General features: G+C 37.3%; 1 protein-coding gene across 7 annotated transcripts in view; it reads right to left on the reverse strand.

The window, feature by feature from the left end:
- The window catches only part of map3k15 (mitogen-activated protein kinase kinase kinase 15), a 185,897-nt gene that overhangs the window by 59,099 nt on the left and 99,252 nt on the right, over nucleotides 1–27,546 (reverse strand). For all 7 annotated transcript variants that reach the window (XM_039745534.1, XM_039745533.1, XM_039745532.1 and 4 more), the window contains 6 exons: nucleotides 16,156–16,326; nucleotides 9,403–9,515; nucleotides 5,276–5,435; nucleotides 3,876–4,026; nucleotides 3,067–3,174; nucleotides 1,394–1,443 (listed from right to left, as the gene is read on the reverse strand). In XM_039745534.1, the coding sequence (XP_039601468.1) occupies nucleotides 1,394–1,443; nucleotides 3,067–3,174; nucleotides 3,876–4,026; nucleotides 5,276–5,435; nucleotides 9,403–9,515; nucleotides 16,156–16,326 (753 nt within the window). The remainder of the gene's footprint in view (nucleotides 1–1,393; nucleotides 1,444–3,066; nucleotides 3,175–3,875; nucleotides 4,027–5,275; nucleotides 5,436–9,402; nucleotides 9,516–16,155; nucleotides 16,327–27,546) is intronic.

The raw sequence follows: 27,546 nt of genomic DNA on the forward strand, positions 1-27,546 counted from the left end.
ATACAATAATAATCCAATTCCCTTCGTTCACTAAGAATTTGGAATCAATGTAGGAAGCACTTTAAGACAGAGAAGCTCTTATTTGTTGCATCTCTTCATGACAACTACTCTTTTCCACTCTCTCAAATATACACAGTATTTAATATTTGGAAAATGTCTGGGATTAAAACATTTAGAGACTTACATAATATTTTTACATCCTACGAGAAATTAAGCATCAAATTTATCTTCTCATTAACATAATTTTTCTGCTACTTTCAAGCTAGAAACTTTGCTAAACTGAACCTGCTCAAATTTTGTCACCTTCCACCCATTTCTATTACAGAAAAAATATCGATCAGATTCAGATAGCATCTCCAAAATTTCCAAAGATCCCAGGGCACAATGGGGAAAGGATCTTTCACTTAACATTTCAGAAAAGGAGTGGAAGGCAGCCATGCACAGAATACACGTTTGCCCCTTATGCACAAAGCATTCAATTATTCAACTTACAATTTTCTATCGTGTGCATTTACCTCAACTAAAACTATCCAAAATGTTTCCAGGGAAAGATTCAACCTGTGAATTTTGCAATCTGGATCCAGCCTCACTGGCCCACATGTTTTGAGTGTGCACCAAATTAACATATTTTTGGACAAAAATCTTGAGTGCTGAACAGATATCCTTGGTATCACAATCACTCCAAACCCATTAACAGTTGTGTATGGTAGACTTCCGGACTGGCTTAAACTAGAGAACGACAAACAGACTGTAATTGCCTTTAGCTCACTACTAGCACGTAGACTTATTTTGCTTAACCTTTAAGTTAGTGAGTATGTGATATCTTATACTATCTGAAATTGGAAAAAATCTAATTCTCACTCCGAGGATCCATTCAAAACTTTTTAAAAATATGGCATGACCTAATCCAGACCAAATCAACCAACCAACCAACCATTTTCTAACCCGCTGAATCCGAACACAGGGTCACGGGGGTCTGCTGGAGCCAATCCCAGCCAACACAGGGCACAAGGCAGGAAACAATCCTGGGCAGGGTGCCAACCCACCGCAGGACACACACAAACACATCCACACACCAAGCACACACTAGGGCCAATTTAGAATCACCAATCCACCTAACCTGCATGTCTTTGGACTGTGGGAGGAAACCGGAGCGCCCGGAGGAAACCCACGCAGACACGGGGAGAACATGCAAACTCCACGCAGGGAGGTCCCGGGAAGCGAACCCGGGTCTCCTAACTGCGAGGCAGCAGCGCTACCACTGCGCCACCGTGCCGCCCAGACCAAATCAGTTTATCATTTAATCTCACTCCTTCACAAGATAATATCTACTCATGCTACACTAACCATACTACACTAAAAACAAAAAAAAAATGCATAGTTTACTACGTACCTGATTCCTTTTATTGAAGTGGCTGTAAAATTCCACTCATGAATACCCTTCTGCATTGAAAAGAAAGCAGAATGATTATTCAACAAGATATTCTGCCACACTATTACAACTACTACGCTGTTTCATATTAACATATCTGCCTGCATGGCAAGCTGAAATAACATTTAGAGATATCTCAACATGAATTACAGATCTGACAATACATTTATTTCAAGATATTTGAAATTAGTTTTAAAATACCTTAAGATTTCCTGATATCTTCAAATGATACGCTATACATTTTAGTGTATCTAAAATGGTATTCCAAGATATCTTGAATTGCATTTGACATATCTTGAAATAAGTTCCTGTACATAATGAGATATCTCAAAATACATTTTGAGATATCTTAAAATGCATCTGAAGGCATTCTAAGATATCTGAAATGCATTTTCAGATATCTCAAAATAACTTCCTTCGCATTTCAAGATATCACTATTTCACCATTTCCAAATATCTTCGAATAACATGTGCATTCTAAATATTTCAAATACATTCTCAGGTTTCTTACAATAACTTCACGTGGATTTCAAGATATCTTGTAAAATGCCTTTCCTGACAGCTTCCTGTTTATTTTCAGATATCTAAAATGCATTTCTAGTTATTTCAAAAATAACCTCCTGTACATTTTGAGATATCTGAAAGTAAATTAGGAAATTATAAAAATAATTAGAAAAAAACAGTAATTACAATATGAATGTATTTGCACACATTCTTTTACTGCTCTGATTGGTAACAGAGGCTTGCATCCAGTTTTCATCTTTACTTTTTACATCCTCCCTCCCAAATCATGATCACCATTCTTGTCCATCTTTTTTTCTCTCTCTGGTTGGGCTTTAAGAATAGTCTGGAGGTATGACTCAAAAAAACATTTAGTCTAGTCCATTTCATCTTTCTCATTTCAATGACTATCATTGTTCTTTCTTACGTCACTCTCCACTGTTCAAAACTTGACACAATATTGTATTTAGACGTCGATTGTATTTTCATTTCGAATTGGTGGTGCACTAGTAATGAGGATTAATTTTAGAATAAACTAGCAATTGACAAAGCCCTAACACAAGGAATGAAATATGAGCTGACATACACAATACACATTGATATGCTATGGCAAAATGAAAGGACCAGCAGGGAGTAATTTACAATCTGAATGCTTGGGAAGGGCATCATGTAGAGAAATCAGTGTAACAGTAAGAAAATTTCAGCGATTACAATTTGTCTTGGCTGCTAGAGGGGACAGGGTACCACACAACAGTCAACTATTGAGCTCTCTTGGACGCTCATTACTGTAAGTTGCACAGATAGCTCAGAAGTGCAGCTTAGTATCCCTGTTGCAACTGTAGGAACACCCTTGAATGGGTTTAAAGTTGACTTACAGAGAGTTTTTCTATATTGTTTGAGATAAAAATTTTGGATGAACACTAGCAGGTGAAGACATGCTAAAGCAGGGAAACAGTGTAATGAGAGATGAGTCAAAGGATTATTGGATAAATATGTATCAAGCTTTGTTCGTTCTTCTTTGGCTTTAACTAAAATTTATTTTCTTACATTTTGGCTTCCTTGGCTTTGTTCAGAATTTGTTACTACTCTAAAAACACCCTCACTTGTGCACACCTTTTTAAAAACATTGTTACCGTTTCTGCTGGAGACACATGCCATATGGAAACATTCTTCTCTTCAGCTTCACTGTTGATTGAAACATAGGATGGCTGATAGATTTTGGTGGGTTCAAGGATTAAAACCTAACAAAAATAATAACATAAAGATAACCTATAATTAGCATTTTTAACATTACCAGCAACCATACCACTTGTACTTCAGAAAAGGTTACCCAGCTAAAACAGAAACTATCAATAATGAAAGATGCTATCAAGTTAAGCAATCTTTTTTCTACATTTGTTTAATAAATTCCACTTTAATCAAGCTATGCTTGTTCATTTCCATCCTGCTGTGGAATAAATGAAAAACTTGAGTAAAGGAATGTTGTGACAAATAAATAAATCTCAGACATAAGCACATGTTTAATTAAGCATAGACTACAACCGTGAGGCTAAAAAAGCAGAAACATATTCCAGAAATATGTGGTGTTGTAACTAACAACAAAAAAAGTTCTGACGCCAGAAGGAACCCAATTCTGTGATCCCTTTCTCATTTTGCAGCCGCATTAACTAAAGCAGCCAGATGAAACCAGATGAAAGTTAATTTTTAATCCTAAATAAGTGATTTATGAAACAGATTCTTAGCAATGTATGAGGGCATCACTCGATGACCCCATGAAATAAAGCTATATCTTAAACAAGTTACTGAACTAAAGAACACATGATCTGATGCAAGTTATTATGTCAGTACACTACATCATTGCCAGGTACCCTATATGTTGAGAAGTACATTTTCTCATTTGAAAAGCTATTCAGTTATTGGATTATGTAAAATGCATTCATACTGGAAACCTCAGGCCATTTGTAGTTTCTTTGGTTGCCTCCACTATGATATCCATCCAAAAACTAAGGCGCTCCTTCTGAGGAGAATGTTCTGTATTTTGTTTCTTGAAGCGTTGAATTAGCTGTAGGTTCTGAACAACAGAACGAAGGTACCTGAAAATAGAAATACCGTAGTTACAATTACAGTTTCCCAATAGAATCACAAATTCTACAGCTCAACTAGTACAGTTTGTTTTCATAACTAAATCCCAGAATGGAAAGAAAGTGTTTTTTAAGTGTGTTTTCATATAATGAAAAAAAGCACCTACTAATGTAAGTGCTATGTTAGCCTGTCTATCTGCTTGCACAAAAGAATTCGTCTTCTGATGGAAAAATTTTGTGGATATTTGGCACATTTGTTCTTCAAAGAAAAGTGTTAGAAATGTTAAATTTTCATTGAAGTATCTCACCTACAGTGCACTATACATTCTATTGTACAGTTTTAAATATTACTTGAGAGAGGTCACTTCAGCTTGCATATTTTCTTCTTTACTTGTTTGACAGCCACACCTGACGACAAAATTGATTGCCAAAACAAGATAGTTAAACACCAGGGAGGTGCACACTTCTCCTGCTGCTTGAGTGAACTATAAAAGTTAAAAATCCAACTTGGTCACAATCATAGTCCAAAATAGCCAACAATTTTACCTTGAGACTTTAAACAGTTTTTAAGTCATCTTCAAATATGTCTTTCAAAACTCTTATGTTTAATTAAAAAAATTGAACTACTGTTCACAAGCAACAACACAAAATAGGACATCATTCAATGCTGTTTTTGCTTCACTTGAATCAGTTCATGCGGTCTGTGAAAGGTATTGAGCCACCATAAGACTATACGGGATAGATTTTTAACTACATGACATTGAAAAGTGCTGTTAAAAAGTACGTAAATATAGCCTACTAATGCATATAATTGCATTCTCTGTTATTTTTGATTATAACTCACTGTTGAAAAAATGTTATAGCTGACTCTGAAGTAACTAAAAAAAGTATAATGCTCCAACTTTCTAATCAGTTAGAAACACACCTGAATTCTGCTCCATGCAATGCTTACTTTTCTAACTTGTTTTAAAATTTTTGCTACAGCAAATATTCCCAAGACACGGTAATTTAGAGAAAAAATTTAAATGTGTGCATATTGGAAGTATAGAATTTGGTTAAAATGTCTGTCGAGTATACTGCCAGAGTCTCTAAAGAATAAATTTTAAAGTAATTTCAACCTTGTTCTACTTTAGCACACTCATCACTTTAATGTATTCACCAATTTTTTCATTAGCCTCATCAGATAACAAAAGCACAAAAAACAACAAGCAGAAGTAATAATTTTTGGAATTGATAACAACAATTTTCTGTTAACACTTACCAGACTGGAGGTTTTAATTTAAACAGTTTCTCTGCTGCCTGTACAGCTTTGGAGATATCATTTGCTAACATGCTGACAGTGAAAAACTGACCAACATCCCAGTAATTGTTCATTTTCTCCAGGCTTCCTTTTCTGCCCAAAAGACTGTTCAACCGCACTCCTAAAATAAGCATATGAAAAATAATCTTTCAGGCAAGTGAAAAAAAAGCAAACATTATGCATTAGTTCCCCTACATCACCCTGTTAAAACAATACAACGTTAATATTGATGTAACAAATGGAAAGCTGAGTACTGACTGGGGAAGGGGTTGAAAAAGAGACACCCAGAAGAATATCAGCAGGCTTAGGATTTACTTTAAAATTGAACAGTGTGAGGTAAAAATCCCCATTAAATAGATGGTATACTACAGAAACAGAAAAGGGGGTCAACTTTGTGAGCCTCTGATAGCCACATTTCAGTAGAGAATAATCCAAGGGCTGATGGCACTGTAAAATCAAGAAAACCTGGGGGGGTTTTTGCACTCTCTTAGCAACACAATGCCGCATAAGAATATTTTTGTGCTAAAATAAAACCAACAGAAATAACCTGAAGAGTCAAATTTAGGAAGAGTGTGTTTATTTGAGTAAGTGAGTGAGCTGACCTAATGTATTTTGCAACTTCCTTGGGGAGATTTATATTTTAACTTTAAACTTTTTTAAGTGTGTAAAAAAAAAAAAAAAAGTAAACTTGTCACAAATCTTAGAGCTTGGATTGCTGCTGTCATAATCGGTTTGAGTTTCATGGTTTGTTTCAATTACAACAGTATTTGCAGGGCTTGTGTTGAAAAGACATTCGGCATCTGTCAAGCGTTGTAAGTATACAACCGGTTTCATCGATAACTTCGCATCCAGCTTTTGAGAGTTTAAACATTCATAAACATCAAAGTGTCCACTACTGAAATCGTCACCTGTGAATCTAAGATGTTTAAGAGGCATTGGCGGTTGTCGAAAGGTGTAAAATATTTGGCCATTTCGGTACACTTGAAAGCGACAACCAAACAATTCAGCGGCAGCCATCAACTCGCATGCAGAACCATAGGTGAATTGCTTAAACATTTCACTCTTCTAGTGCTCCTGTGTAGTATAATTATCTCCTGTACCGTCATCAGTCCACACCTTGAACCTGTCCCAGTCATTCAATACATAAGACACAGTGTTCCTCTTGATATCAAGAGTGAGGCTGATATGGCCGTGCAATATGTAACAAAGAGAATGGAAAAGGCAGGTGCCATCTCCGGGCATGGAAACCACTCGCTAAGTGACAGTTCTTTGATCGATGGTGATCACCCCGATAGACATGTTAATGGGGGTATGGTTGGAACGATAAAGGAAATGGGTACCTGAACAATGTAAAGTAAGTCTAAAATACCTACACAATAACTATAATCGTAATAAATGAACAATAAAACAGCGGAAAAGCCGTGGATTAAATAAAAAGGCTGTAGTTATCAGCAGGGAGACGTGAATCCCGTGGCAAAGCAAGGAAGGGAATGTAGAGACCGGAGCGACAGATGGCCTTATATAGGCAGGCAGCCAACAACGTGGGAGGCGTTGGGATGGGGGACCCAACTCCACCTCACACGGTGACCGAGCTGCAGGCTATGGATGTATATATGTACGTAAGTAGGATTCAGTTAGCGTTGGGAACATGCGTACCAAATTTCTTAAAGATGGGCCCATAAGTAACAAAGACCGTTGGAAAGTTCAATATGACGGCTGACAGTGGCGTCATACCACCGAAATAAGTACGTACATTGGTTTCGGTTAGCGCAGGGAAGTCGCCTACCAAATTTCGTCAATATGGGACCATAAATAAGAAATTTCAACATGGTGGACGTTGTCGACCGTTATGACCGTTACGCGTAGAATTTCGAAAATGAAACTTGCTTAACTTTTGTAAGTAAGCTGTAAAGAATGAGCCTGCCAAATTTCAGCCTTCTACCTACACAGAAAGTTGGAGAATTAGTGACGTTGGAAAGTTCAATATGGCGGCCGACAGTGGCATCATACCAACGGAATAAGTACGTACATCGGTTTCAGTTAGCGCAGGGAAACGGCCTACCAAATTTCGTGAAGATGGGGCCATAAATGAGAAAGTTCAACATGGCGGACGTTGTCGACCGTTACGTGTAGAATTTTGAAATGAAACCTGCTTATCTTTTGTATGTAAGCTGTAAGGAATAAGCCTGCCAAATTTCAGCCTTATACCTACACAGGAAGTTGGAGAATTAGTGATGAGTGAGTGAGTGAGTGAGTGAGTGAGTCAGTTAGTGAGGGCTTGGCCTTTTATTAGTATAGATTGTCATAAAAAAGGTCATCCCTGTAGAGTGATCCCTCACCATATCGCACTTTGACTTTCGCGGCTTCACTCCATCACGGATTTTATATGTAAGCATATCTAAATATATATCATGGATTTTTTCGCTGATTCGTGGATTTCTGCAGACAATGGGTCTTTTAATTTATGGTACATGCTTCCACAGTTGGTTTGCCCATTTGATTTCATACAAGGGACACTATTGGTGGATGGCTGAGAAGCTACCCAATCAGAGTACGTATTATGTATTAAATAAAACTCCTCAATGATATATGATATGCTTCCCGCGCGGTGCTTCGCATACTTAAAAGCTCCAACAGCACCTATTTATTTTTGATTGTTTGCTTTTCTCTCTCTCTCTCTCTCCCTCTCTGACATTCTCTGCTCCTGACTGAGGGGGTGTAAGCAGAGGGGCTGTTCGCACACTGGCCTAGGGGATACAGACGCTCCTCTAAAAAATGCTAAAAGACTACCTTCACATTGCTCCCTGTGGATGCTTTGTCGGGCAGTGCTTCGCATACTTAAAAGCACCTATTGATTTTTGATTGTTTGCTTTTTTCTGTCTGTCTCTCTCTCTCTCTCTCTGACATTCTCTGCTCCTGACAAGCACTCCTTTGAAGAGGAAGATATGTTTGCATTCTTTTAATTGTGAGACACAACTGTCATCTCTGTCTTGTCAATGAGCACAGTTTAAACTTTTGAAAAAGAGATAAATGTTTGTTTGCAGTGTTTTACAGTCCCTGTCTCTACGACCTCCTGTGTTTCTGTGTAAATCTGTGACCCAAGCGTGACAATATAAAAATAACAATATAAACATATGGTTTTTACTTTGCAGATTTTCACCTTTTGCAGGGGGTTCTGGAACGCAACCCCAGCGACAGGGATCACTGTACATTAAGCCAGAGAGTAAAGCAACAGTAAGAAAACAGCATAACACATAATTGCTCCATTCACTATTTAAGCAAGGTTCCTTCTCTTCTGGTGTGATGAACCTAGACAGTTGTTCCCTATAATTTTTCATTTTATTCTGTCTTTCCCTCTTCCTCCTGTCTTGCCTCCAGAACCTGGTAAACATATTTATCTCCCTAGTGCTTTCTAGTTTCAGCTTTTTTGACTTTGGTAGGGGAGAAATATTTAAAACTATCCAAAGTTCACTTCAGGGAATCCCATGGAATGCTTTACTTGGACTAGTATGGCAATAAGATAACACATTCAAGAATCCCTTGTGCCAGACTCCAGTGTCGGTGCCCTTTTCCTGAAATCTTTGCTGCTGTATAGTGGCTTGTGAAATATGGCCTGGCCTTATGGAGGCCTTCTGTTTCATATCAGGCAGTTCCCTGTAAACTGTACTCTTTGGGAAAATATCAATATCTCTCTTCTACCTGACCTGTCTAAAAGAAAACATACACATAATGTAAATCTTACATACATTATTTGGGTATGTCAAGACAATTCAGCTTCTCTGACATCAAGAATAAATCATCATAATATTAACTTTGCCTCCTCTCAAGTGTTTTATGAGTTTGCCAGACTGAAAGTACTGATGCACCAGAAACCCATGGTGCCTACAGTATGTTGCTTCTAGTAGTGTGAGCTAAGACCCATATTATTTGCAGACTTGGAGAAAAAGACATCCTGCAGTAAGATAATCATTTGCAGGTAGGGCATCCCATAATTTGCTGTGTTGGTGGGATAAGTCTGCAGCAAAATTTTTGCTTTGCCATTTCACTGCTTTACGTTCAGTTTCCTTTATTCAGAAAGCAAACATTACCTATCTTTCGAAGTTCCATTGAGCTTTCAAATTGCTGACCAGCAACAATGAGCAGCACAGCCAGATTTATTCCTGAATACAAAGTTGGCTGTAGTTCAAATCCTTTACGATACCTGAAAAGGATAAAAAAAAAAAAAAGCTTAATGTGAGAAAAAAGATTACGGACATAGGTTTTCATTTTATCATGACCTTTACAGCAGATGCATTCATATGCTTTTATCTAATAACTGCATGGCAGAATGGTGGCGCAGTGCTAGAACTGTTGCCTCGAAGTAATGAGACCAGGGGTTGTGTCCTGGGTCCTCCCTGTGTGTAGAGTTTGTATGTTCTCCCCATGTGTACGTGGCTTTCCTTCCACCAACAAAAACATGCAGATTAGGTGGGCTGGCAACAATAAATTGGCCCTAGTGTGTGTTTGTGTATGTTTGCCCTCCAGTGGATTGGCACCTTGACAAAAGTTTGTTCCTGCCTTATGCCCTATACTAGCTGGGATAGGCTACAGCACCCACTGCAACTATGATCTAGATTATGTAGGTTAGAAAAAGGCATGACATGATAATTGGATACCTATGTATTACCAATAAATTAGAGGAGTTAAATAATTCCATACTGCATTTAAATACATGGGTGGTCACTTTATTAGATACATCACAGTCACTGACAGCAGACTTTTGTGTAGATACTTCTGCTGAAAGGTTGTAAATGTGTTTAAAAAACCTATAGTAACCAATTGGCTGACATTTTCAGTGACATCTGTAAGTTTCCACTGACAGAATGTGTAGTTCCTGGCTAGTCAAAATGAAAAATATTGTACCTGTGTCTAAGAAAACAGAAGTAGGCTGTTTAAATGGTTTCAAAACAAAACATGGTGGTCACATCTAACCCTAGAAATCTAACCCTAGCTAATTTACATAAACAATGGGATTTACTAGACTTGACATAACCCTGCCCTAGAACCGGGGTCTGCAGAATTGGTCCTTGAGGGCTGTAGTGACTGCAGATTTTTGTTCCAATGCACTTTCTTAATAAGAAGTCAATTATTGATAATGAAGCACTTATTGTTCAAGCAACGTTTTTATGCTTCATTTTAGTTGTCTTGCTTGTTAAGACCCCCAACCCTTGATTTCTTATTTTATTCTTAAACAGCTGCATTCACTGTTTTTAACTCCTCCTTATTAGCATTAGGATGCAAATGGCAAAAGAACCAGCAATTATCAATTTTTTTTTTCATTTACAGTACATGTATTTGTAATCACTGTGAATAATCTGGTTTAATAAAATATTTGGAAGGAAAAAAATGAGGGACTGAGAATTACTAATCCACTTCAGGATCTAAATTAGTTTGGATGATATTCTTTCAAAGGAAAAAAAATCTATGATACAAAAATGACTTAAAATGGCAGAATGAAACCACTATGCATCCATCCATTATCCAACCCACTATATCCTAACTACAGGGTCACGGGGGTCTGCTGGAGCCAATCCCAGCCAACACAGGGTGCAAGGCAGGAAACAAACCCCGGGCAGGGTGCCAGCCCACTGCAGATGAAACCACTAACAAACCATAATATTAAGTAAAATCTGCTATTAGCAAGAATTAGTGTCTAATTACTCAATCAGGTTGGAACAAATAGCTGAAGCTTTTATGGCTCTCCAGGACCAATTTTGCAGACCCTTTTTCTAGACTAGACACATCCATAATCCAAAAAATTATGACTGCCACAAGCTGGTTCTACTTTTACCATATTAATAAGCTGGAGCACCTTAACAACCTGAACGTTTAAGTAAAAAGATATTAAACCATAGCTAAAATTGAATTGTTTTACAATGGACAATTTTCTTTTTACTCTAAGCATTACTTTAAGTTACATTGAAAAATGTGTTTATGATGATGAATTCAAAGGTCATGATCATCATATTTTACAAATTCTTCTGAAATACTATACTTTTGTTTTCCTGTGTACTTATGTTTGTCATAAGGGGCACTTAAGTAAATAATGATGTTAACTGAAAAAAAAATCAAACTGCTGTAAATAAAACTATTAGCCTTTGCTTTGGAGCACAGGTTTGACATTTCAACAATTTTCATTTCATTTTCCACTGTTAAAACAGATGATTATTAAAACGTTTGTGTTATTTTAATAATTTCAAGTAAAATCCAAACAAATGTTGCTAACAACAAAAAACAAATACCATGAAAAAAGTTAGAACACAGAGAACCTGTGGATAGTTAATCATTAAGGAATTAAGCTTCCATTAAGCATTGATTCCAGAAAGGTGGATGTAAATGTGAAAACAATTAATTTATATTTTTAGAATAATTTGATGGCATGTTGTCTCACATTGTACATACTGTAAATACCTACCTTCCAAACCACATACTTCTTTTTCAAATAATGCATTTATATTAAAAGCTATTACAAACAGAATTTTGTAGGGAAAAAAGGTTTGGAAGAAAGCCCTGCTTGGGGTGGATTCCATAAGTGTAATCTTGCATTTAAAGAATTTTTAAAGCTGGCTGAAATTTGCCAATTACTTTTGTAGGATTAAAATTTAATTAAGACAATTGCAAAGCTACAATAAGACATTTATTAGTTTTTTTCCTCTTCTGCTTCCTCCCCCTGTGCTATATTCCTGTTGTAGTGGGGAGGCTTGCTTTACCCTCAATGACCTTGAAAGCTATACCAGCTGGGATTTTGCTCCTCACTGGTTCAATAAAGTTTGTCAGTTTTCAGGGTAGAGACCAGACAAATGACAGCATCTGGACTTACAGGCTGGGGATTGGGCATGGTTCTAACAACTCTACCATGTAAAAGCACCATCCTGTTATGGAAACTATTACAACTACTACAGACCCTGTTGTGGACCTAAGCAGCTTAGTTGGCAATATGATCACTCTAGTGAAAGCCACCAGCAAAAAGTGAGGAGTGTGACAGATAGTCTACTTAGGCCCAAAACCAAGATCTGCATTGTGTGACTGTGCAAAAAGGGCTCCACACTACCAGATCCCACTGTGAACCTCTTCAACCCGCCAGTGCCAATAATATTTCTGAGGGATGAGTTTGGCATAGTAGGGTACTACACAAAGCAAGATGAAGGTACAAAGTGCTCAGTGTTTTTATTAAATAAATTCAAAAAAGAAAAGCAAATAACAAGTAACCTCTGTACCTTCTCTTACCTCACACTCGTTCTTCCCTTTTAAAATGGGGATGTAGCACAGCTGCAGCATTCAGCACCTACCAGCGTCAACTAGGGTCATGGGCAATCTTTCACCTGTGCACTAAGTGCAGGGCCGTCTGCTCCAACATTGTGCATGGGAACCACTCTTGCCACGCTACCACGAACCTCCGCACCACCCCATACAAAGACGAGAGTGCACTGATTAATTATTTAAAAGATGCCAAACAGCCGCAGACCTCACTTTACCAAACGTTGGAACATGGAAAGTCTGCATCATGTACAAGACATCAGAATTCATTCATGTAATCAGTTAAGCAACTGAAAATTACAGTCTGGACATTCTACAGTTTAGTGAATGTTGGTGGACTAGCTCTGGATGCTAAGTGACACATAATGGATAAGTCATTTTATACTGATTGACATATATGTGGTATAGTCCTTATGGTCTCTAAAGAGAAGGCAAACATATTGTTAGACTGGTGACCATTAGGGGATAGGATGTTCAAAACCTGCTTCAACACTAAACATGGCAAATTTTCCCTTATAGAGTGTTATGCTCCAACAAATGAAGTTGAGAAGAATAAAGTACAAGTGGTAAAAACAGCTGCCACATGCAAAGTTCTTCAACATGATATGCTTTTGATCATGGGTGATATGAACACAAAGGTTGGAGGTAAAACTGATGTGTACTTGGTGGAACCATCTTCCCTATACATGAACATTCATAAAATCAAACAGAAATCACCTGATGGTTTTAGAATCAACCAGACTGACCACATCATAATGAGAAGAGGTGCAGGTCTATCCAAGATATTAGAGTTTGTCATAAGACTGACCTTAAAAGTGATCATTATCTGGGGATAGCAAACATTAGGATCTGAAAGGCAAAACAGCACAGAAAACAACTCTATATTGCCATGCTAAAATGTCTAGATATTAATAAAGTGTTTAATTTGGGACTGAGAAGTTGCTTTATTGCCTTGACTGACACAGCTGGTGAGAACTATGGCATCACTGAGACACGGAGGCGGAGAAGGAGACTGAGAAGTACTGGAGATTGGAGACTGAGACATATTAATATGCTGATGTCATCCTTGCTAGTAAAATTGGAAGTGCTGACAGCTTTGTGTTCTGAGGAGTGACAGTTAATCTTGCTCCTAAAAACTTGTTTTCTGTTTACCACTAAGGGGTCATACAGGAGTTTTTAAAGCTTTTTTCCATTTAGAATACTGTTTTTTTGCTTTTTTTTTGTCTGCACAGGAGCAAAAGCAGTTAAATGGTACTTGTTCTGGGTATTGTATATAAACTAGAATCAACATTGACAGTAAGCAGTAGCTGACACCAGTGGTAGTGGAAAGCAGATAGTCTGTAAGTAAATAACTGGCGTTGTAGCATTGAATAGTTTAAAGTAACAGCGGTTCCTTAGCAGGGGAAAAAAAAAAAATTGAGGTATGTAAAAATTAGTTGGATACAGTACCATATAACTCTCTTACAATTAAGCATTTACAATAAGAGAAACTGAGGGCACATGCGTTAAAAACTGAGAGTGTTCATTTTAAGTACAGGTAAGCAGCGATTGCAAAGTGGTTAAGTGAGTGGCTCCACGGTACACAGACAGGAATATAGTGAGAAAATGGAGATAAAGTACAAACGGTTATCGAAACAAACTAACTAGCAGTGGATATTCAGTAAGAAGAACGAAGAAGTGAGTAAAACGTTTACTGGAGTGAACAGTTCATAGTGGTAAGGAAAGAAGAGCAATTAAGTGGGCAACAGTGTAAGGGTTCATTAATACAAAGGAATACAAACAGTGTGAGTGGAGGGCTTTTAAGTATGTAGTAAGAGGGGCACAAAGTTAGGAGAACAAACAGAAAAAAAAGTAAAAGTAAATTCAGAGACAAACAAAGAGCAGCAGTTGAGGGGAGAGCTCAAGGACCCTGCAAGAGTGAAATAATTATAACAATTTTTTAGTTTTACCCTTTAAGTTAATTTTCTTAAATAAATTATCAACTGTAAAGGCTGTTCAGAAGCCATTAAGAAGGCTAAAAGAATGTTAGTTTATATAGTACGACATGTAGAGTACAAGTTCAACAACTCAAAGCTTTATAAAGCAATGGTAAGGCCTCATCTGAAGTAAAGTGTCTCCAGGCTACAAAACGGTGACAGCAGCCTAGAAAACATCCAGAGAAGAGCGACTAGGCTGATTCCAGGGCTACAGCTGAGCCATTTTAGTTTAAGCAAAAAGAGATTAAGAGGAGACATGACTGAAGTGTTTAAAATTAGGAGGGGAATTAGTACAGTGGATTGAGACGATTACTATAAAATAATTTCAGCAACAACACGGAGACATAGTCAGAAACCTGTTAAGGGTAAATATTGCACAAATATTATGAAAATTTTCTTCACACAGAGAACCAGAGACACGTAACGCAATAAGTTACAAATAGTGTGGTAGACAGCAGACTTTCAAAATGCAACTTGGAAGTTATTTTGGAAGAATCAAGTGGATTTGAATGGTGATGCCCTGTTCTCATCTAGACTATTCAACTGTTCTAATTATCATCACCAAGTGGGATGCCTTTAAGAACATCTATGTTGAAAAAGCCATTAAAGAAGAATCAGTCTAACACAAGGATATTATTCTTGAAAACTGGAATGTTTGTTAAACTGCCAAGGACAGATGCCTGTGAAACTGGAACAAGTGACATCACATTATTTAATGTACCATCAAAAGTGTTTTTTTTTGGCTGAGTTGATGCAGCCATTGATACTATGCTAAGGCAGGCACAAGCAGAATTCAGTAAGGAAGAGCATTCACAAAACAGATATTTCCTCTTATAAATATCATCAAACAGTGTGTGGAGTGAATCACCTCCCTTGTAATAAATTTTTATCGGTTTCAAGAAAGTTTGACAGTCATGATGCCATATGGAAGATCTTGTGATCATATGAAATTCCTACAAAGATGGTCACATTGATTGGGAAGTTTTACCAGAGGTTCCAATGTTGTTTCATTGTTGACAGAAATCTCTCAGAATGCTTCCTTGTGGACTGAAGTGTGTGACAGGAATGTACCATGTTCCCCATCCTCTTCCCATTTGTCATGGACTGAAGGATGTAAAAGACCCAGAAGTATACAAAGGACTTCCTTTTCCTAGCTACAAGGTCTAAACTTTGCTGATCATCTCTCCTCAAAGTATATTTGTCTACAGGAAAAAAGGAAGCAAGGGCAGCCCAAAAACAAGCTGCTGGAGGACAGCAATATCAAAGTTAAAAAACATAGGCCTTACCTGGGGCAAGGTACAACATCTTGCTCAAGACAGGGAAAGAAGGAGGCAGATAATTACAGCCTAACATCATAGCAGGGGCAGAGAGGATTAACTACGTCCTCTTCTACATAGCGCAAACAAAACATATATATTACAATGTATCAATGTCCCGTGACCCTGTAGTTAGGATATAGCGGGTTGGATAATGGATGGATGGATGTATCAATGTTCATCAAAATTAGACAGATTCAGGGAAAGACCAATTTAATTTCGGGTGCTGATCAGCAAATTTTTAATTACCTACCACTGAATAGCATTGTCCCTGTTTTTGGTATCTTTACAGTCTGAGTCAAGGAAAATGTCCTTATAGATCCTTCCACAAAGGCAAAACATATCAGGGGCTGGGTGATCACAGGACTGTAAGACTTGTAGCATGACACGCAGAGCTTTCTCTCTATCGCCTGGGCTGTTCCTCCTGTTAAACAAGAAAGCAACAAAATTATGAGGATGCCAATCAAGAACTGCAAGAAACTCATTCAGCATATATATAACAAAATTCTAGAGCACCACAAACATTTCCCTAAAAAAAAGTTTTTTTCATAGTGAAGTTATGTCCTGGAAGACCCAAGCTGGCACCAAAGTACAAGAAAAATATACCGAGAAATAGGTTTAAGTTACACATATTTTTGCCTGTTTAATCCTAGAGCAATTTGCAAATTCACATTTACGGGATATAGCATATGACAGTACAGCATTTATAGCTTATGCTTTGTAATAAACTAGCTATTTTAGCACTGGCTACATAAAGTATTTCCACAGAGTTTTTAGTTTCTCGTGATTTATATGGTGCAATATCAATTTCAAAATTTAATTAAATGTTCAGAAATGACAGCTAATTAAATTTTAAACAATTAAAATACTGCACTTCCCACAGAGCAGATACCACTGTAACTTTATTCTCCTGCAATTCCCAAACCAGACATCAGCTAATGAGTCTTGCCTTCTTGACTGCAAAAGACACACTCCTCTTTGCGGGAGAGCTGTGTTAATAAATGAACAAGAACAGGATACCGTGTCTGCCCAGCTGGAACAGGACTGAATTGGTTTTACTGCATAATCCTTGAGCTGTTCCTAAGAAAATGTCATGTTGATAGGAACAAATAACCATTTAACCATTTGTGAAGAGAAAATACATAATAAAAGCCATTCAAATCCTGCAGTTTAATAAAAATAAAGAATAAATTCTAAGAATTGTGTACTCATTACCAATGCAATGTAAAGTGCTTCCTTGATAAGATATATACTGCATATAAGTCAGATACAATTATGTTTATTTTACCAAGGTAGAACGCTCTAAACTACAGTACCTCCAAACCAATACATTAAAGATTTGCATCAAAAAGTACAGCATAGGTACTCTGCTTTTCCACCCATCACCCCAAAGACATGTGTGTTAGGACACAAAGAGAGTCTAAATCAACTCAATTTTATGGCTATGTGTGAGTAGAACCTGTGATAGATATCCACCAGTCAAGATTTGGCTCCTGTCATTGCTCCTGATACTGAATTTGAATTAGATTAAAAATGCTTCAGAATGTTATGCTATATTTAACATTGGGCCTTACAATTTGGAACAAGAGGATGAGGTTTTAAATTCTGCTCCATAACCACTTGAACCTATAATATATATATATTCTTTATTTAACCAAAGTAGTTCAGATTTATGAGACTGACAAAAATTCAACACACAAAACAAAAGCACTCCATAAACAGACAGAACATATTTAATATAGAATTTTATTTAAATATTTTTTAAGCAATTTAAAAATCCAGAAACAATTTTGATTATGTTTATGTATAAGTCTTCTTAACAATGAACCATGTATAAGTAAACACAATGGAAATCCATTTTTGTTGCAAAAGTTGAAGACTTGCATTGCAAAAAAAAAAAAAAAAACAATTTAAAAATATTATATTCACACAGATGGCAAAAGTCCAGAAACAACTGTGGAGGCAACACATTCACATCTCCATTTTCAAAGAGGCGGCAGAATGTAGTACCATTTATTAACCTAAAGATCATGTCTTTGGGACATAGGCGGAAACTCACCCATACAACTCTCAAGTCTGGTCAAAAGTCAAAAAACAGCATATGCCTATACTTAAATATTATTCATTGAAAGTGGAAACTCAATAGCAGCCATTTTAATTTACCTATTGATTATACCAGGAATTTACTGATAATGTGTTAAGAAAAAACAGTCAATATCCTATCAAATTTCCCAGATCAAGACCCAGTATCCTTCTTAGGAATACAACTGGGTAACACTGTACAATTACTAGTTCAAATACAAGTTACAACAAAGCAACACGAAATAAGTGTGCAAGCAGGCTATATAAAACATGCAGAGGAAGAGAACAAGAACAGAGCTAATGAACTGAACCAGTTCTTCAACAGGTTTGACTCATTCTTGTTAGTACAGGCCTCCCCCAACACTGCTAGCCTTTGTGTGCAAGTTGAGGAGGTTCTGGAATCACAACTTACTTTTTCGTATACGAAGTATAAAGAAAGTATTGTAATCGTCCAAAAATCTGCTGTCGAGATTTTGATAAATCTCAACATTTTAGACCTACCCGAGTCCAAAAAATACCATTTTTGGAATTATATCTGTGTGTTTGTCTGTGTGTGTGTGTGTGGATGTAAACACGATAACTTGAGTATGCTTTCACTTAGGTCAACCAAATTTTGCATATAAGTATTAGGTACAAAACATAAATTTCTATCTACTTTTGGGCTACTTCCACAAACCAGAAGTGGCACTATACTTTATATTCATGCAGATGCAGAATTGATTTATTCAACTTTACTTTTATAATAATTGCTCAATATATTATTAATTCGATTTGATTTGTTGTTGATGGTTCTTTAATGTACATAATATAAAAATATAATCATTGTCAAACGGTTTACTCCTCAAATATTCGTCTCCATATCTGTGTATACGAGAAAGTCTAGGGGAGACCACTCCCGATTTTTGTATTATGAGAATTACATTTCAATGTTTGAGAAAAAATTGAAACAGTAATTAGATTTATTTTTGATTTGTAATGGATCAAATTAGCATTCATTGAGTCTTCAGATTTTCATCGGTATATTAGTAATTGAAGATCTGTGTTATGCAGAATGGCACTATTTAAAAGAGACAGACTCACAGAGTTATATAAACAATGCTGTCATGCCAAACTTATGTGGAATGCCCTCCATAATATTTGGGACAAAGACACATTTTCCTTGATTTACCTCACTGCTTCACAGTCTAAAATTGCAAGTCAAACAATTCAGACATGATTAAATTGAACATTGTAGAGTTTAATTTAAGGGTTGTCATGCATGCACGTCAGAGTGTCGTCTTCCAAGTTCTTCACAAGTATGCTGAGAGGTGGTGCTGCCTCCATCATCACAGAAAGACTGCCCAGTGAGGGCAACTAACCCCACCCCTTCCAATCCTTGAGCTATAAAAACAAGACCATCCGGAGAAAGGCAGGCTCTACAGCCTGACAGTGAGATTTTGTTTAAAGCCTTTGATCAGCCAAATTACTAAAGAGCAACCTTGTTTTGTTTAAAAGTTTGCTGAATTCCTGCAAGTAAATGGGGAGAGCTGGTTTGGCACCCCAAAATTTTACAGTTCTACCAGCCTGTTATTACTCAGACAAACACAGAGTATTTGCATACATTTCTGTCACACCTTGTAGAAATGACAACACATTTTATACATGGTCACATCATTTCAGAGCACCGTAATGCTTGGGACATAGCAATGGTAGGAATATTAAAACAGTCATATTTAGTACTTTGTTGCATTTGTTGGAATGCCTGCTTGAAGTCTGCAATTCATAGACACCATGCAGCCATATTCAGCTCCAACTTGTTTTTGGGGGCTTGTCCCCTAAAGTTATCTCTTCAGCACATGGACAGCAGGCTCAATTGGATTTAAACTGGGTGACTGGCTAGGTCATTCAAGAATTTTCCATTTTTTAGCTTTAAAAATCTCCTGTGTTGCCTTAGCAGCATGCTTGGCATCATTATCTTGTTGTAGGATGAAGAAAATCTAGTAAGTATGGAGACATTTAATGGAGCTTGAACAGATAAGTTGTTTTATACACCTCAGAATTCAATGTGCCACTGCCGTCAGCAGTTAAATCACTTGTGGCAGCCATAAATATCCAAACCATAACAATCCCACCACAATGTATAACAGACAACCTGGTATGCTATGGATCTTGAGCAGTTCCTTTTCATTTCCACATTTTGCTCTTTCCATCACTCTGATACAGGTTCATCTTTGTTTTTTCTGTGCATAAGACCTTTATCCAGAATTCTGCAGGCTCTTTTAAGCACTTTTTTACAAACTGTAATCTAGCCATCCTGGTTTTGTGGTCAACTAGTGATCTGCATTTTCCAGTGTGGCCTCTGAATTTTTGTTCATGAAGTCTGCAAATAGTAGTCTCTGACACATACACATCTGCCTGTTTCTGATCTGTCAGACAGGTGTTTTGGACTTTTTCTTAATTATTGTAAGGACTCTTCTGTGATCAGCAGTGTAGATCTTCCATGGCCTACCAGTCTCTTTGTGTTTACTGAGCTCACCAGTGTATTCTTTCTTCAAACACCTGTGACACTAACTGTTAAAAACATTAAGGAGCCCTGAAATGTGGGGACCATGTATAAAAGGTGTTGCCATTTCTACATGGTGTGACCAAAAAGTATGCAAATACCCTTAAATTAAATGTATGGAATAAGCACTCTGATCATGACTGAATTGTTTGATTTGTAGTTTTAAACTGTGGAGCTGATAAACCAAGAAAAAATTTTTCTTTGCCCCAAACATTTTGGAGGGCATTGTGTAGAATAGAAAATACTTATTGTGCTTTATAACATCTGAATATTAGTGCTTGGTTGAATAAATATATTTACTGTGGAAATCAATGCATTGCTTATAACAACGTTCACTCACAACCTGCCATGGAAGACAGCTTCTATCCACACTTTCATTTTTTGCTCCACCTACTTTAATTCATGATTGTGGAGGCTAGAGACTTATATTGGCAGCATCTGGTACAAGACAAAGAACCAGCTCTGGAAAGGGAGCTAGTCTTGCACAAGTCATATTCTATCTCAGACTATATACTGTGGTGTCATTTCAGACCTGGGGGGAAACCTTTTACCCTGCTGTGTAATATTTCATTTTGTCCCTGTTTAGGAATGTTCAGAAATCAATACCGTTATTCTAGTGATTATTTGTTTTTGGTATTTGGTACTTTATTACTGCACAAGGTGAAATTGTCTTTTCGTGTGACCTTTGGAGGTCAGAGCACAGGTTATGCTGCTATAATGAGAATTCTTTTAGCATACTAATATTTATAAAGAAAGTATCTACCAGTCATACATTTTTGTTTCTAGGTAACAATTTATTCAAATATGACAGAAACTGGAGAACACATTCCAATTAATTCACATAGTAATAATATTCATATTCCATATCAAGTTTGGTAGAATTTCAACTAAAATTTAAAATAAAGTTAAACCCAAACTCTATGCATTTTATTAGCCAACTAAGCAATTACCATTTGTACTAAAATATCTTCCATAAGTATATACTTAGGCTGAATTCTGCATATTCCTTTCATCTGCTGTAAGTATGTATGAGAATATCTCATGATCTAATGCTTAACCAAGGATGAAATTTTCTTTTGATACTCAGCCTGTCCTCATAAAACCTATGCAACATGCATTTCCATAGGCAATGCAGCAAATATCGTTAACTTTCTTTAAAAAAGACTTTATACTGTATCATCAGCTAGCAGAAATATCAGTCTTGTATACATTAGGTTTCATAAACAGAAAAGTGTGTGGTTTTTAAAGGCATAAATACTTGACAAATTACATCCATGCATTTATTAACTAACACACCTGCCTTTAATGCACCCCATTTAGGTATTTTTTGTCTTGCTGTTCCTGACATTTTGGCTACTCTGCACTGGAACAGTAGGCAAATGCAAGAAAAGAATTACATTTATAAAATTCTATGTAGCACATTGTTAATTTTGTGGGTTGTAGGGAGTGTACCAAACCCATACCCAAGACACAACTACTACGGGCACAGTCTTGGGATCAAAGCAGTTCTTTTATTTAAAACCAAAGTGCACCTTTGACAAGTTTCTTCCCCACACTGCCACAATGGGTTCCAACACCTGACAGAACAGCACAGCAGTTTCTTCAGTTCTTTTTCCTTCTGATCTCCTACACTCCAACAAAACAAGTGTTGTTCGTCTCCTTTCCTGACTCCAACTTCCTGGGCCAAGTGAAGGGCTCTCTTTTACCTCCCGACCTGAGAACACTTCCAGTGCTTAATCTGTTGCCTCTGAGAAGTACTTCTGGTTCAGACAGGACCACACCAGTTGTGGTGCAGTCAGTATCTGATGGTTCACCTTGGAGATCCCCAAAGAACCCGATAGGCTGCTCATGAGACCACAACTCCCATGTTTTCCTGTGGATTCTAGCTCTGATGTAGTAGCAGCAGCAATGTTCTTCTGGGTACACATCCCAGCAAGGACAGGGAATATCACAGCTCCCTTGATGAGTTTCCCCTTAGATGGACTCCTCTCCAGGCAAAGGAGCAGGGTCCATCCTGGCTGGGAAACTGGTTCATCCCTCACAATTTAAAAGTCACATGAAAATTGTTTATTTATTGTTGTAATACACAAAACACACAGTGTGCAGCATGTAATTAAAGTAGCATGCATTATTTTAGGCTAAAATGATTTCTTCAGTGCAGAATGATCTTTCCATGGATCTAACGCTAATGCACAATTTAAAAATCAGACATCCAGAAGATTTAATCACTAGACTACTAATATATGCAAAAAAATCAAGAGTGTGATGTATTTTAAGATCAAATTTATTTAAAATGCCAGAGTTTAACAATGTTGGATAAGATTAACTACATTTGGCCTGAATTCAACACCACTTTAACAAATGTGAACTAAATAATACAGTTTAAGAGACGTCCTTTCCAAAATATATGGATGTCTAATCTCAAGAAAGGCCTTTGTCATGATGGCCTAGGGCTGCAGGACACATCGAATATATTCAATGCATCTCAGCTTTTTCAACGTTGGCTGTAGTAAATTACTATATAGTACACACTGTGTACAAAATATCGCATAATTTTTTTTTTTAACCTTTTAAACCTGGCAGGCCGGGTTTTGGGCTAGACTCAAGGTGGGATCTACCTGAAAGGCAGTGTGTCTATAACAGTGTGCCTATTTATCTGAATAGCGACCTTCACAAATCTGTTATGTTACGGTGCCCTACTGTTGCTATACTACTCTCTAAATCTTGCAGCACACTGCTGTAGAGGCATATTCTGCAAAGGCCGCTACACCTCTCTATCGACATAACCCAGCTGGTCAGAATGTTGGCCTTTGCTGTATTAAGACTATAATATACCATTGTATAGTTACATGTTAAACTACTTACATAAGTTACACTCTTTTTTTCTTTTTAGCTGCAGGTCATTTTTGTTTTTTCTCATAGGTTTCAAGAACAAAACAGAAATGATTTCAGATGTACTTCAGGATGGGAGCAAGTCAATAGATGCTTAGTGTGGGCAGAGAAGTACAGGGTGGTCCAGATCTAATTATGCAATTTTCATTACGCTATAACTTATTAAGTTTATTACTCTGAGCCTGTATCCAACTGAATGTAGGACAAGTGGGACATTACATGGAAAAATCAGTGAATTAATTCAATGTAAGTTCATTTTCGTTTATCACAAGATTATTTCTTTTGTCTTATATTGTTTTCCTGCATTGCATTAAAAGTTGCATAATTAGATCTGGACCACCCTATATAAGCAGGCAAATAGAACTTTTGCCCTTCTGCTCCACAGGAGGTTTCTTCACCCACTGAGCTCACCTTTGAACATCTGTGTTACAGTGCAACAGATGTACTGCTCCAGAAAATCTCCCCACCTGTCACTGTTCCCGGTGCAGGCTGCACCATGCCTGAGGGTGTTCAGGTGCTTGATGCCCAAAGCAAAAGCTCTGCGGGGAATGGGAGATGCTGGGAAATTGATCAGACGTCAGTGAAAATCATTGCTTCAGTCAAAGATGTAATTTTGACATTAGGTCCTTATAATGGATGGTAGAAAATGATGAAAACTGCAAAATTGAAAGTGATGCACCTTTTTCTGTGGTATCAATCCGTTGTTATAACATGGTGACTTTATCATCATATTACCATTTGTAAGTGCCATTAAGGACAAATGAGTGCAGCCCTGTCAAGGAACCTGGTTTCTGTTAGAAGGCACTGTTAGGGGATGACCTCCCTGGTTTCCTCATGATCTGGAAGTGCTTCCAAAAAGACACATGATGGCACCAGAAGCATCCCCGGGTCCAGCTTAAAAGGAGCTCACCACCTCACCATGGATGAGACAGAGTTGGGAGGCAGCGGGTGACACTCAGCAGAAGGAGTGGAAGGAGAGGGAAAGAGAGAAGACTAACTTGTCTATAACTGCGATTTGGTTGTATTGTACATTTGGTAATTCACATTTGTGTAATAAAATCCTTTATTTGAACCTGGGACTGTGTTGGGTGATGGGTGATATTGTGTCTGAGGCTTGGGGCTCAGTGGTGCCTCCATGTGATCACACATCATATAATAAAAACAAAATATTTGGTTTTCAAAATAGTTAGAAATTGCTAGCGAGGCTATGGTTATATTGCCAAAACGCTGGGGAGGGCAAGGATCAAAGGTTCAAGATGCCAGCATAAAACTCAGTTTGGCTTTTCACTTCTCTCCCTCTCTCAGACACAAAATGGAAATAAAACTCACATACATATGTCACACATACTCATTCACCCATCCAGACCTGTGTATATGTGTGCGATGCATTTAGATGAGATATGTGTTTCTGCATCTGGGGTGTGCAAAAGTACAAAAGTGAGTTTTGTGTTGAGTTTGGATGATGAAGGCAGATGACTTAGTTCTGAAGAAAAAATACAGCACAAAATAATTGTTGAAAAGATACATAATATGTCCCATTTAATGTAACAGTTACTGTTCAGTAGAGTGTTTTGCCACAGTAAAATGACCTGTTGTCACAAACATTACACACAATAAATGCACTTTAATTTACACTGTTTTGAAATGTTTCTTTTTGTGTGTAATTACTATGTTTAAATAAATACTCTTTTTTTTTTTTAATTAAAGTCGATGGTAATTTCTCCCTGTTTTGCATATAAGTTTAATTTTTTTCCAATAGAAACCACTAAAAAATAAACAAGAATGACTTAATGCAGAAATGCTGCAGTCTGCAGAAACTTCTAGAATCATCATATTGGTGTGACTGTATGAATCAATTTGTATAATTATCAATTTGTAATGATAGCTCAGAGATTATATATGCAAAGGGAACATTGTTTGTGTTCCTTGAATTTAAATTAACATGAGTTTAAAATTGACTTCAGTTCACGTGCAACACTAAACTGGATTAAGTGGGTTCAGAAAAAAGAAGGAATGAGTATAAAGAAAGCTTTCTTGATGGCAGAGGCAGTCTGCAAAAGACCTTCACACACCAAAAGAAGATGACATAAATATTATTGTAACAAAATTAAGGACTGAACCTGGGCCTCATTTATAAAACTTTCCATGGATTTGGACAAAAAAAATCCAATTTATAAACCTGCTGTAAGCACATTTCTACTCCATTTATCTTTATAAATCACAATCATCTTGTAAAAGTGCATACATGAGTGTGCCTCGAACACCACCTGGTAACCACCCTGAAACAACCATTCATGGAGCAGTCTTATCAACCTCACACATTTGCAATCACTAGAGCAGCCTCCCTCCTGACACACTGAGACCCCACCACCTGTGTTCAAGATTATCTGGCTCAGTGTGCAAGATCATGTGTGGCACTATAGTGTCTCTCCTCTGAATTCTGGTGTTCAAGGAAAGGTGTAAGGCACCAGCGTCTGAGTGGGTAGCTGCTATTACCTGCAACATGTAATGATTGTAATGCTGTTACAATGAATAGTGCAGGCTATATGAAAAACTAAGAGTTCAGCCAGTTACCTTACCATCAATCCAGCCACCAAATACAGTATATCACTTCTGCTGATGCTGCTTTTCACTCAGAATAAATGAATCACAGGTATACCCAGGCCACCAAGCCAAGAAGTTTGTCACTCTTACTCAGGCACCATAGATGACTTATGCATTATTAAAACGTACCTGCTTATGGTAAACAAAGGCACCCTTATTCTCACTAAATGCCTTTATTGCAATGTGAATGCAATAAAGGTTCTCCAATTATGTTAGGAGAACCAAACACTGTTGCAAATTCCCCTTTTATGCTGGTAAGAATATATTATGTTTTATGTAGGTACACTAACACCATACGAAAACTGGATGTAGCAACTCGACAGTCAGTTAATGGCTTCCAGAACAACAGGCATGATGGAGTAAAACTTGGCTGAGATATTCCTGACTTGTCACCCAGTTCCCTGAACAGAGGCAACAGGTAGTCTACAAACGGACAAAAAAGTTCTTCACTGTAAATATGCAGCATTGGTCCTCTTAAGAGGGAACTAAAATACAGCATTGTATATCATTATCATCACTTTTGAGGTTTAATGTATTTGTCACATCAATGCACCTTCTAATAACGGTTTGGTGTTATGATTTATTATGTACATGATTTGTCACTTAGCTGGTTTTCTTGCATTTTCCTACTTGATCAAGAGTGTCATCATTTCCCAGTTTCTCAGAAATGTTGCATACAGATGGTTCAGAGTTAACATAAATGTTAACATAAATATATGCACTTTCTCTCATAAAGTTTCTCTTGAAAAATCCTAACTTTTGCAAGGAAAGCTACTGTCACACATGTGTGCATGGGAAGCAGTCGATAGGCTTGACCAAAAGTGTGATAACGCTGTACCAAGGGTATACTAATGCCTCTCCTCCTTCTCCTGCAGATCCCCAGAAGTCAAACCCAACTAACCACACTTCCGGTTCTTCCACAGGGCGCACTTCTGGTCCTGCCTCCAGAGAACTCCCATTCGCCCCCAAGGCTTTCATCACTTCCGCTTCCAGCCTCAAGAACCTGCCTCTTCCTCCTGATTCTCTGTAAAACTGCCATATTCATCTCAGTAGTCAGTCCAACGTATGTTAGGGTCAGTCTCAAGTGATTACTCTGTTGCAATCAAACATTCATCTTTTTTGTTCAAATATACAGGGTGGATCCCCCAAATCTTTCTCTTAGTTTTTTGTCATTCTTACAATACATACACACATTTTGAGCCTCTTTTAGTGCTTAAGCAAGTTTTAGAAATCTGACCTCTGGTGGTTAGGAAATACAGTAAAGTTCAGTGTGTAATGATTGGTGATTTTTTCCTGGCCACAGTGGGACTCTTTTAGCATAGCAGGCAAAGTAAATTATTTATCTGGTCTGAATAAGGACTGGTTAAGCCAAAATCATATTATGTGACTTTTTGTCATGGTGTACATCAGATTTGCTGTTATAGTATATAGAATACAAGATATCACACAGATGAGCTTCTGTTCTGTTTGTGATATCCTAAAAACACAAGTTGCTTATTCCTTGTTACTACATACTATGCACTG

Source organism: Polypterus senegalus, chromosome 2, assembly GCF_016835505.1.
Source record: "Polypterus senegalus isolate Bchr_013 chromosome 2, ASM1683550v1, whole genome shotgun sequence".
NCBI lineage: Eukaryota > Metazoa > Chordata > Cladistia > Polypteriformes > Polypteridae > Polypterus > Polypterus senegalus.